Genomic DNA, 13,255 nt, shown 5'->3' on the forward strand with positions numbered 1-13,255 from the left:
TTGTATTTAGGTTTTAAAAAAAATTAATAACAGATTGATTGGTTGTTCAATAATAAAACTTGTGTATAAGAGTTTGTTTTTACTCTTGGTTTCTCATGGAACTACTATGTCTTATTGAAGAATTAACTAAGCTTTGTAGTGTCTTCTATACTACTCATTCATGTCTCTTCATTGGCGATGAGTGAGGGTTCAGGTTCTATAGTTATAGTGCCTCAATATAGATTATTGTTATGTCAAACTCAATCACAAGCTTGAATTTAACTTTTTTGGGAAGGGTTGATTTCACTATGAGTTTTTGGATCTTTATATTCACAAGGTTCACATTAGACTTCTTCTCTTTTCTATGGCTAGAAAAGTCTTTAAGTATCTTTTGAAAGGAAAGTTGTGGAAATAGGTCCTCATCAAACTCTTCTCTATATCCAAGGTTGATTACTTAGTACTATATTCATGAAGATTGACACTTTTCTATGCAAGAACACATCATAAAACTCCATATATGTTTTCTTTCGTTATGAAATAGTGTTGCTCACTTCTCAATTGGCATTCTCCTAATGCATTGTATATGTGGCTTGGTATAAATATTCATAGGGTAATAGTCTTACCTTTAATAAAGGCCATTACTATCTTTAAATTAGTCTTGATTGGTCACTTAGATCTATAATAAATTAAATATCTACATACCAAGTAAAGCAGAAAAGGCTCATTTTCTATCTAGGAGGGAAAATTTATTTCTTTCTTCTCCATCTTTAATAAAATACTATATTTAAAAATACCTACCTATAGGTCTTCAAATTGACTTGTGACCATTTATGTAAAGGCATAAAACTTCTCACCTTCTAGGTATAAGCCTCATATTATAGCCAAATCATATAGGTTGATAGTTTACTTCCTGTACTTGAATATGAAAATGTTATTTGACTTTTACTAAATGAGAGATAAGGTTGCTAGTAGTTCTATAATAGGTTTGATGATAATCCTAGATAGTTGGATTGGCATTAAATATCCTTTAGACTTTCCATTCTTCACTAAAATTTTATTATGTTTTATCCAACCACTTAATGTAATCTACAATGAGAACTATAAGCAATGTTGGGATGAACTTCTTTTATATGTTGATGCTCACATGATTATCATAGAATGGAAGTCTCTCTCTCTCTCTCTCTCACTCTCTCTCCTGTACATCTAAGGTGAACATATTATCTTCTTTTTATGGATTTGTTCTAAGCATGGACTAAGACATTATTCAATCATGTTTTCTAGAGCATTCATGATGATAGACCAATGTATATTAAGGACATAATCTATGTAGTTCAAACATGGGTAATAAGATAATGTTTTTATTGTGTAGAGGATGTTATTTTTATGTTTGAATTGAGAAGTAAGTTTAGCAAGATAACTTATAGAAAAAAAAAACTCTAGCAAGATAACTTATGGATATTACTTATTGATACAAACACATAGGACTAATGCAAATAATAGAGTACAAATTGCACTAGGAATAAGATTGTACAATCCTTATCAATTATAGATAATTTCTACATGATTAAGATTTGATGTTTACATAGAATTTGATTTCTGTAACAATATAAATATGCCATCAACCAACTTGAAATGATGGCCCATCCCTATATATATAATTTATTTTTCAATTCATTCATAGTTTTTAGCTATTTATTACTTTCTTTTGCTAATCTTTCTTTTATTTACAAGTTCTTTGTTTTTTTTTCCCTTTTCTTTTATGCTTTTCTTTGACTCTACATTTTTTTTTTCTATTATATGTCTCAATTTAGAATTAAGTTCCTAATTATAGTTTTTCCTCATTGAAAGGAAAAAAAAAACTAGAATAAGTAGTATATTGATCAAATAATTAACAATGGATTAATAGGTTGACAATGATCAAACATAAGATTACTTATCAAATGAATACATATCAACATTCAAACGATAAAAGTATAATCCTCTGTGAAATAGTAAAAGAAAACATAACAAGCTAAGAGAAGAGAAAACAACAAATCAAGAGGAGAGGGTAGCATCTTCATGAAGAAAGATGTTTGTGTTTTTTTTTTGTTGGTGAAAAAAAAAAAGATTATGAAAGGTTTAGGTAATTGGTTACCTCAACAAAAAAAAACTATATAAATATAAATAAATTTGCATGAGTAATATCCATTATCCATCCAAATCACAATTTTATTTTTTTAGAACAATAACTATTCATAGAATATCCAACTAATTTGAATTGCGTTTGGGTGAGTATTCATTGTAATGATTTCAAGTATACCATCATCCCTGTAACACAGCTGATAATTAAAAAAATGGAACATGAAAAAAGAAAAAGAATACAAGAAGTGTAGGGGCCAATTCACAAATTACAAACCATCATGAGAAAGTACGTAATTTTTTCAAATTTGATGGGACCAAAACATAATTCCACCTTCTTGTTTCGTCCTCGCATCATTTTCTAAATTCCTTTTAGGTACATAATATAAATACCATCATCTCTCTCTTAGGAAAAAAAAACAAAAAATCTTGTTTGATTTTCTTTCTCTTGTTCGATTCTCTCTCTCTCTCTCACACACAGCTTCAACCAACAAAAAAAACTCACTTCTGCTCTTTTGTCATCACTCAATTACGATCCTGCCCCTCCGCACTCCAACTTCCCCCTCTTTCCGAAATGCCCTTCCATGGCCGCGTTATGACCTTCTTTCCCTCTATAACACGACAAGATGGAAGCGGTGGTTTCTAATCTCTGAAACGGTTTTCGTTTCTTCGCTCAATTTCTTCTAGAAGATTCTGTAAGACAATATTCTTAACGCCTTTTATTTGATTTGATTTGATTTGAATATTTATTTATTTCTAATTGCTGTTGGTTTATTGTGACTGCATGCTATCTCTATTTCATAATTGTGAAAATTAATATAGTTCTTCAGAATTTTTTTTTAATGTTATGAGTGCATACGTTTTTTTTTTGGGTGGATTACGTTATTTATTTTTAAGAAAATTTTCAATTTCTTTTATTGAGGCATCACTCTTTTTTTGTCCTGGATAATGTTTCCCTTTTTTTTAATAAATGTAGTGTTTTTGAGTATGTTTAGCTTGATGTTAGTCTATGAATTTAATTTATTTCAGTAATTAGAGACCATGTTTTAACCTCACCATGTAGTATTTAGAAGTGCTGTGCAGTTTTTATGCTTCTGGTGTGAATTAATCTGGCGTGTACTATGAAGAGCTTTTGCGTGTTTATGTCTGGCTTAAATAGCTCTTTTTAGTATATTCACAACCATGTTTTGGTGTCGATTCGTAGTAGTTCAGTAGTTTGATCTATGAGAAGGAGTATCTGATGATCCTGTCTGATCAAACATAATAACTGTCTGTTTTTAACATTAGCTACACAATAAAAACTGTTTTATAGGCTTTTTTCTTGGCTTGTATTAGTATTTCAGCACTTCGTTATTAGGCATTTGAATATAATAGTTTTTTCTGTACTCTTCATCATGTTCATTGGCAAAAGCTTGAGGGTCAGTTGTTTGGATGTCTGGAGAAGTACACTGTTAATAAAAGATTCTTCTAATGCATGTGTAATGGTCCACACAACAAGAATGAAGGGGTTCTAACTACAATGTTATCGTGTGCCCTTAGGGAACTTTTAAAAAACCTATAGACACTTTTAAAAAAGCCTTTTTTTCATCTATCTATGAACACACACACACACATCCATATATATCAATTGTTCAAATAGAAGCACAAATGAGATGGATTCTAGAAAAAAAAGAGATGGAGTTTTGGGGTTAATGAGAGTGGTATAAAATTAAAATGAGTTGTATTTCAATCTTGTTTCCTGGAAATGTTAGATTTTTTAAAGTCACTTCTGTGCAACCTAGCAAAGCTTTGGGTTGAACAGTTCTTCATTAGGTTATTTTGTGAAGCAACCTGTTTGTGGATATTATGTAAATCAAATGGAAATTTGTTAGCCATCCAGTGTCTTTTTATGGTTCTAATCCAAGTTATTTGGTAATTTGTACTGCATTTTCTGGGCTCCATGGCAACAGAATTTGCAATGCTGCTTCTTTTCCCAAGTTTGGCATTTAGGATTGTTAAGCTATTGATGCGTTTATATGTTATATGATTAGTTTCTTGGGGTGAAATATATAGGTTATAGGGAAAAGCTCATTCATGCATTATGATGTTTGAAACAGGTATCCATTTTGAAGATTGGCCTGTTTTGTGATGCCAATTTTATTGTTGCATTCTAGCACAGGAGGCTCCAAGGGCCTAACTGTTTTTTCTTTCTTTCTGCTTTCACTAAATGCTACCTTTTGATTTTGCTTAGTTTTCTTCTTCATCTCACTAGTGCAACTTGAGGTACCAATTACTTCGCACTATAAGATAAAATGTAGTAAAAGGCTTGCATGTAGGGAAAATTAATTTGGCCTATGCTAGAACATTGGAAAGTAGAAGCTGTGTAGTTAATCCCATATAGGACTTCTTGCTTTAGTTGCATTAACTGTTGATCTTAATGTAGATCTGTACCTAAATCACTGGTAGCAGTGAAATTTTAACTCTTAGCATAAGCTGTCAGATTATGGGAATCTGTTGCATGTCTTATAAGAGACATAATCCTAAAATAATCGCTGATGCCTCTATTCAATCTTTATGTGTGCTGCTGGTGGTGTCACACCCATTTAAGCTCAACTGTTTACTTGAAGCTGAAGGCTAACATTTAAGGCTGGATGATCACTTATTAAAGAAGAGTTATTTTTTGTTTGAGTTTTGTGCCGGTTCACCTTCAATTTTGTGAAGATATGTATTGACAATTGTTTTACATATGTGAAAGCATGGTATTCTAAGGTGTCGATGTGATAGAAAACTTCTGTCTGTTTTCTTTCTTGACTTTTTTGATGGGTGATATTTTTAATCTTTTTACTGACGGTAATCACAGACTTCATGGATTTTTCTTTATCATATCATTTGTGGTCATACTTCTTGTTGTTCTGATAAGGAAAACTAAGGTAAAGATTTCCTTGTTCAATCAAATTGGCTACTAGCGCACCTAATTTCCTATAGGTGAGCTTCATGTTGAGTGTGACAATGAGGCTTACCCAACTGCATTTTGCTCTGCTTAGTAGCTTTGAAATTCCTAAATTAGTCGAGGAGAATAGAAGTGATAGATTATATTAGAAGGGAAATGGTTTGACTCATCAAGTTATTTTATGTTGCTATGCACTGAAATTTTTCATGGTGGTAGTCTCACTAATTATTCAAGACTTCCTATGCCAGGAGATTTTGGCATATTATGACTGAAGGAGCTTAACCCCTTTATGAAATGAAACCCCAGCTTCCATAGACCCTTAGCAGAAAAAAATCAATTAGAAATAGTGAAATTTATGTTGGAAGTAGCTTCTGAACCTCTGGAACCCAGACTTTAGTAACCTTGTTTTTCCCCGCACAATAAGATTTGTTGAAAAAGATACTGTTGACTAATTTGATTCCTGTCAAACAACTTATTGGATAGGAGCCTTATGAATACAAGTTACTGCTTAACTCACACAAACACATTGATGTAAATGAGAATTACAACTGCTAATCTTTGTTTCTTTCTATGGAAGGGTTCATCTGTGTTTCTTTTTCATTCTTGTTGTTGCTTACCTCTTTCCTGATTCCAGGTTGCCATTCAGTTGTTGAAGAAATCCCAGCAATCAAACTGTTTTGATTGCTACATCTAGAGAGAGTTTGGGAATTTGATGCCACAAAACAACCATCTACTTTTCATAAGTATTGTAAATGGAGCTGAAAGTTTCGCCACTTAAGACAGGTGGTCTTTCTCCTGCTGATTGCATTAGTGATCCCGAGGAGAAGGAAGTCAGTGATGAGGAAGATGATGATCGCAACCATAAGCATCGTAGACGAGAGACTCGTTCTCAATCTTTGGAGAGAGATTCTCTGGAACCAGTTTCTACAAGGCCATACAGGAAGCATAACAAACACTTTGAAAATGGGCATCCTTTCCGGGAAAATGAATCTCAAGCTCGTGAAACCTGGAAAAATTATAACTCTGTTTCTCTTGAGAAGGACTTTGCCACAAAGTTTGAAAGAATACGACCTGACCTAATGTCATTACCCCGAATGCCTGTGGATTTGAATCAAAGAATCCGGTTAAACCAAACATTTTCTGGAGATCCTGGTCCTAGCAGGGGAAGAGGAAGGGAGTCTGGTTCTTGGAGCCAACGCGATTCTAGGTTCAGCTCTGTTGGCATTGCTTCTCAAATGGCTCACCTGGGGCCAAACCTCTTTGCCGGGAGGGGGTTGGCAAATGTTTCAAATGTGCAGAGTGCATCCTGGAATGCTTTTGGTTTAATGCCAAGAATGTCAAATGGTGGCCTGGATGCACTCCATCCCATTGGGTTGCAAGGAACGCTCAGACCAGCAGTAAATTCTTCATTGAACATGGGCATTCCTCACCAGAGGTGTAGGGATTTTGAGGAGCGCGGATTTTGTTTAAGAGGGGACATGTGTCCATTGGAGCATGGTGTCAATCGCATCGTCGTTGAAGATGTACAAGTATGTCTTTTGAATATGTATATTATGTTACTGATCATGGATATCCATTTCTTATCTGACTTAGCATCCAAGGCAGGAAGAGACGAATCCATGCACTAAATGGTTCTGGTTGTATGTTGCCATCATTTTGTGTATTTTGATTAACTGCCTCTCATTTGTGTTTGCAACTGTTGAAATATCTCTGACCTTGATTTCCAAGATCTAAGAAATGCTGATTGCAGAGTTTAATGTGACTTGACATCTATTATTATGGATGAAACCATAGAATAAGTCATGCTTTTTTTATTTTTATTTTATTTTTAACCTGGACTATTTCGTTTCTAACATTCGCTAGATGTTTGGTTGCTGGAAAACCTGAATGTATGACTCTTCTGAATACCTGATTCAGATTGTTTTATTAATTAATGTGTTGTGTGTGTTTTTGTTTCAATTTGTTTTGCCCATCAATGACTTTTTTAAGTTCATTTAACACATTCATGTGTCTTGCCTTATGACAAATTTATCATTCATTTCTGTGTGTGACATCTACCAATTATTTATAGCTTGTCTAGTTATTTTTAGCTGTCTAACTTAGAGAAGCCTTAGATGTGGGAGCAGAGCTACACTTTTAGGCCACCAAGATCCTCTTGCACATGAATCAATTTTGTTGTAGCCTTCAAGTGTGCTGAAACAATGGAGTTGGCATTAATTTCTTTGCACTTCATGGTCAGCCAGTAATTGTATTTGACTTTTTTGTTTTTACCTATGCTAGATGATCAAAGCATTCAGTGAAATGGTAGGAAGAGGAATCATATTTTAGTGTTTTTTTATTACCTAATTATTCCATTATAGATTGTTTACACAAATTCAAGGGAAGAGACTCAAAATAAGAAAAAGCTCAGAACTTCCTGGCAGAATTACATATTGGGATCACGACTGGGATTTGATATTGCATTTACTGATACTATTTGATGCAATTGTGTTTTTATTGTCATGATTATTGGGGTTATTTTTAATTTGCCACAAGTAATTTATTCTTTCACCACTTGCAGAGCCTTTCACAGTTTAATCTCCCTGTTTCACTTCCACGTGCCCAACTACCTGGAACAACTTCTGGAATGGGGGCTGTGCCAACAGTTGGTGCCCCTCCAGCCACATTGATGAATAGCAAAGGAATGCATGGAAAAAGTAACAAGCCTGGAATAGTTGATGATGGCTTGGGTCTGAACAGTGCGTATACTGGTTCTGCTAGTGTGAGTGGAGGAGACTTGTATGACCCAGATCAGCCCCTGTGGAATGACAATGGTCCCGAAACTTCTAGTACACTCTTAGCACCACATTCACCTAAATTTGACGACACTGAATCCATGATAAGTGTGGATCCTTCTGATCACAATCATGCCAGGTTACGTGATGGTGCTGATAATGAATGCCCAATTAGAAGCACTGGGATTGCTGTGGGTTTTCAAGGCATGAATTCTTCTGTTTGGGGTAGAATTGGGGCTTTGAACAATAGATTAGATGTGAAAGAGAAAATCGATTCCACAGTAAGTATGTCAAGTTATATGGAGAGTGAATCCAAGGAAGATCAGGGTGCATTAGACAATGTTCATGGTACTTCCCGTCAAGGAAAGCGCACTAATTTTGATGATTGTGGCTCAAAAACCATGGATTCACCTGCTAAGATACATAGCGATACCATGCGTCACATGCGGAAACCATCTCAAAAGGCACTGCGAACACTATTTGTGAATGGCATTCCACATAAAAGCAACAAAAGAGACGCTCTACTTTATCATTTTCAAAAATTTGGAGAGGTTATTGACATTTATATTCCATTGAACAGTGAGCGAGCATTTATTCAGTTTTCTAAAAGGGAAGAGGCTGAAGCTGCTCTAAGGGCACCTGATGCTGTAATGGGCAATCGTTTTATTAGACTGTGGTGGGCTAATCGTGATAGCATACCTGATGATGCTACTTCCCGGGGTGTTCCTGCTACTTCAGCTCTACCCCATCTGTCTATTGGTAACAGTGGAAAGGATAATCTTCAGTTGGCTATTTCGAAGACTACTGTAGTCCCTACCTCTGATACTTCTATGCCAACCACTGACCACCCTAAGGTCGACATCACAAATGGTCCAGAGGTTTCTCCTCCTATGCAGAAGAAGCTAGAGAGTTTAGAACAATTGAAGGAGGAACTTCGCAAGAAACAGGAGCTTCTGGATCAGAAGCGAAATGACTTTCGGCGTCAGTTGCATAAACTCGAGAAACAAGTAATGTCAACATTACTTCTGAATATTGTTTACCAAGCATATATGATCATATAGAGTCAAAATTAGGCTACTACTTTTGGAGCCAAAATTCTATAATGCTTGTGTACGTGGTGGCACTGAAACTCACCTTTTGAATCCTGAATATAGAGTGAAGCATGGATGACACTTACATGCATCTTAGATTGTATAGAGTCTGTATATTAATCTCGAGCCTGTGAGGCAGTCCTGGTTTACATCAGTTTTTATTTATGGAACAATGCTGGGAGCAGCGAGAGAAATAATTATGTAGAGAATGCATGCCTTTTTCACAAGTAAACAGATTCATGATAGGTGTAGTTATCTTTTCAGCGCACATGCATACACACAACCAATATAACATATGAAGCTGACTGTACGCTTCTATCTCTTGCTCTCAAATTTTGCGCTTTGCAGGCTACAGGAGTCAAGGGTGAGGTAGCAACGGAGCCTGCTTTTAAGAGACAAAAAACTGGAATAGCATCTGATGTTGCCAAAGCTACTACTACGAGGTCTGCTGATCCAGGTGCCGGTGTTGCATCACCACATGCTGGGATAGTGGATAAGAACAAAAGAATGGAGAATATTGTGTCTTCTAGTACCAAAACAAGTACAGTGATGGCTCTGCAGGAGTCTGCTGGCTCAAAGCAATCAATTCATCCATTAGTACCTGCTGGGCCTCCTTTTTTGATGAATAAATACAAGTTGGACAACCGACCCACAGCGTTTAAAATCATTTCACCTTTACCAGCTGGTTTGGCAAATGTCTCTCTCTCCCTCCCTCCCTCTTTATATATATATCCTTTGTGTGTATGTTGCCACCAGCCCATGTATACGAGTGTAATAGTAGTGGATGCATTTCTTTTCTTGTTGTTTGTCTCGTGTTCCTTCTCAATCATGTCATGATAAAATGCTTAAGGTTCCATGTGGGAATAACAGGGTAAACTGATGTATTCTTGCCTTGCAGGTTGCTGCTTTGAAGGAACACTTCTCATCATATGGTTATCTTTCTTCCGTGGAACTAGAAGATGAGCCTGGTGATTATGATGGTGATGGATCAGATACAGTAAAAAGTTGTTCAGCTCGGGTGACTTTCGCAACTCGCCGACCTGCTGAGAGAGCATTCCTTAATGGTAAATGTTGGCAAGGCAAGAATTTGAAGTTTGAGTGGCTGATGTCTAGCACTTCTAGCGTTGGAGAAAATTCATCTGCTCCCAAGTGTCTTGTACATGCTGATGTCCAGCCTGTTAAAAAACTAGCTCGTTTGGATTCCCAGGAAGTTTCTGCATCAGGAAATGGAGAACCTGAAATCCCAGAGAGAAATAATGGTGCTGGCCCAACAGAGCTGGATAAAGCTTCGCAGTGCTGTTCAGCCTCGATTTCAGGTGAGGTAGAGTCACCAAAATGTGAGCCTAGTCCAAAGTCAATATCTCCTGAGAAAGAGTCAACAAAAGAGGACCCTAGTCAAACGGCAATGTCAGAGAAAGAGACCCCCGAAGGCATTTTCCGTTTGACGATGGATTGATCGACAGACTTGTACAGTGAGGTAAAATGCTAAATCTTTTGGACCCTAGTTTTTCAGGAGCCTCCCTGACATTTTGATATCTCAATAGTGTTATTTCATGCATGGGACCTGTAAAAAAGGAAAAAAGAAAAAAAAAGAAGGGAATTTTGAGATTTTTTATGCCACATTGGATAGTGGTTGTCTAATCGTTAACTGGCAAATTATGTTGTCTTTTAGCTTAGAATGCTTAGGACTAAGGGATTAAATCAAAACTTCTGTTTGGAATTAATTAAATGCTTACGCAAATGATATTGGGGATCACATTCCCATTGAGTTGGGATCTGTTGCTTTTGGAATTTTTTGTGTGATTGTTTCTGAAATGGAGGACGGCACCGATTCTTTTGAGAAATTCATTTCTTCCTGTTTTCTACGGGAAAGGCACTTATTTTATTAGCCTTTTCTTTTCTCTTCGCCTGCCCTCATGCGTCATTTCGAAAGACTAGTAGAGCTATAATATGAGACGCTCATACGAAGTCTTTAGTGCATTTAAACAGACCAAAATTCAGTTTGGTCCTTTAATTATGAAATTGTGTACTTGCATTCTTAGTTAAGCAAACTGGAAAAGCAACTGGATATTCCTAATACTAAAGTTGTATCAACAAATAATAGTTATTTGGCTCTTGATTTGTTGTGTGTTGGATATATTTTTTTCTACAAAAAAATTTGCATACACGGTTGTTTTTTTATGCTTTTTGTAGTTAAAAGAATTCCAAATGAAAATAAAAAAGTTCATGGATGTATGTGTAATCAAATAAATAGAGAATTGTGTTAATAAATAAAAAAAAAGTTATAAACAATAACTTAAAATAAAACTTAAAAAAATAAATGACAAATGTAGATTAACATATTTAATTTTGCAAGATAGAGTATTTACTTGGTTGTGTTTGTTAAATTTATTTATTGAAATAATTCAATCAAACGATAATATATATATATATATATATATATATATATATATATATATTTGTGTGTGTGTGTTATAAATTGATTGAATAAAATAGAAGAAAAAAAAATAAAAAATACTATGCCACAATAAAAACATGTTTCATATCGAGAACAACTCATGATGCTTAAAAGCCTCTCAAAAGTTGCTGGTAGAAAAAAGTAGTAGTTGAACAACGTGATATTGCTATAGCAAAATGGATGATTAATGCAAGTATATCATTTAATGTTATTAACAATAGAGCATGATAGCATTTTGTGCCCACAAGTTTGAATTTGAGGGTAAAAAACTTGCTTGTTATACGAGATCTGACGCATCCAGCAGAGCGAAGCCAATAGCATTGGCGATGTCTTCGGCATAAATGCAATAACTTTGTTTATTACCAACATGTCATAGATGTTGTAACAGTTAGTATATATTTCTATGCAAATTTAAAAAAAAAATAACCATGAAAAAGAATGAATTTTGACATCATATTTCAATTTTTTTTATTTATTTTTTAATAAATTAGGTAGGTGTTTCATTGGTTTGTATGGACATATGTTCTAGAAAGATAGATGAGAAGAAATTAAACTTGTTGGAACATATTGGAGACTAGATTGGAAATATAAGGACATGTTGAGCTAATTTCTCTAAAAGAATTGCTAAACTTCTATTGATAAATTGTGTTTGGTAGGTTGAGGATGGAAATAGTATCGGATTGAACACAAGTTTCAAATTCCTCCAAAGTGTATGTTAAAAATGACTTATGAGATTGAAATCTTGATATGAAGTGATTGTTTTGTGAATGCCATAAAGTTTAACAATCTTCTTGAAGTATAGTTCAGCATATTAGCATCAACACATTCATCAGATCAAGATCCATGCTCTTTTTTTTTTCTTTTCATTTTTTTAATATTCAAGTTTTAGTTCATACTATATTATCAATAATATCTTATTTATGCTTATAATTTTCTTTATTATACTTAGTTAATTTATATCATAGCTATGTTCTTATCTTGTTTATTTATGTGTTTATTTTTAATTATGTTTAGTTAAGTTTATTTTTGTCAAGGGAAAAAGATTACATTAATGGTGTAAGAATAAGTATAATAAAAACTCAACATGGACTTTAATATTTAAATTCAAGAAAGTTTTCTATTAGCATATGTTATAATTGTTATCTTAATCAATCTCAATACCCTTCTTGTTAAGTGGTGAGTTTCAATTCGTGATGTGCAATTCTTGTCACAACAAATACTTGATTCTTTCATAGCCTACCACATAGGGATCTAACACTTGTGTTATGAAAAGATGTTGATTTGTTGTTGTCATAAGTTAGCATCACAAATACTTGACAACATTTACAAATGTTGGGGTTATTCAAATAACGTAATTAAAGATAATTAATATGATCATGTTAATAACTTAAAATGAACCATTAATAATAAATCATTTGATTGGAATCTTCTTTGTGTGTGTTTTCCAGTTGAGCAATAGAAATAGTTTGGACTATACTACTTTCAAATATCATTAGTGGATCCTCTAACTGTGACAATTATTTTATCTCTGTTAATCTTTATATGATATCACATCTTTTAGATCTCTTTAATTATGTTTCTTTTATTATTAATGGTTTTGTATTCTTAACCTTTTTGTGGATCAACCTCGGTCTTATTGAATTATTTATTACTTTAACATTCATGTACTTGAAAAAAAACATTAATTATTTGATTGTGTCAAGTTTTTGGTGACATTCCTAGAAAGGTAATTTAGTCTACAAACTATAAATCTTATTCTTGTTTTTCTTTTCACTTTTATTTTTTCTATTTCTTCTTTTTCTTTTTTCTTTCTACCTTTGCATGAAAGTTTGGTTACATATATTAGGTGATAGATTTTTTAGTAAGTCTTCATCTTTTTTAGAAAACATGGTCTAAAAAGATAACT

At 34.1% G+C, this 13,255-nt stretch overlaps 1 protein-coding gene across 1 annotated transcript; it reads left to right on the forward strand.

Moving 5' to 3' along the window:
* The first annotated feature begins 2,513 nt into the window (after positions 1 to 2,513).
* Positions 2,514 to 10,668, forward strand: LOC118036920 (zinc finger CCCH domain-containing protein 41). Its single transcript, XM_035042781.2, has 5 exons — positions 2,514 to 2,792; positions 5,661 to 6,555; positions 7,587 to 8,807; positions 9,240 to 9,587; positions 9,790 to 10,668. The coding sequence occupies exons 2-5, from the start codon at positions 5,779 to 5,781 to the stop codon at positions 10,345 to 10,347; spliced, it is 2,904 nt and encodes a 967-aa protein (XP_034898672.1). The 5' UTR covers positions 2,514 to 2,792; positions 5,661 to 5,778; the 3' UTR covers positions 10,348 to 10,668.
* The last annotated feature ends 2,587 nt before the right edge of the window (positions 10,669 to 13,255 follow it).

This window comes from Populus alba, chromosome 1 (assembly GCF_005239225.2).
Source record: "Populus alba chromosome 1, ASM523922v2, whole genome shotgun sequence".
Lineage (NCBI taxonomy): Eukaryota > Viridiplantae > Streptophyta > Magnoliopsida > Malpighiales > Salicaceae > Populus > Populus alba.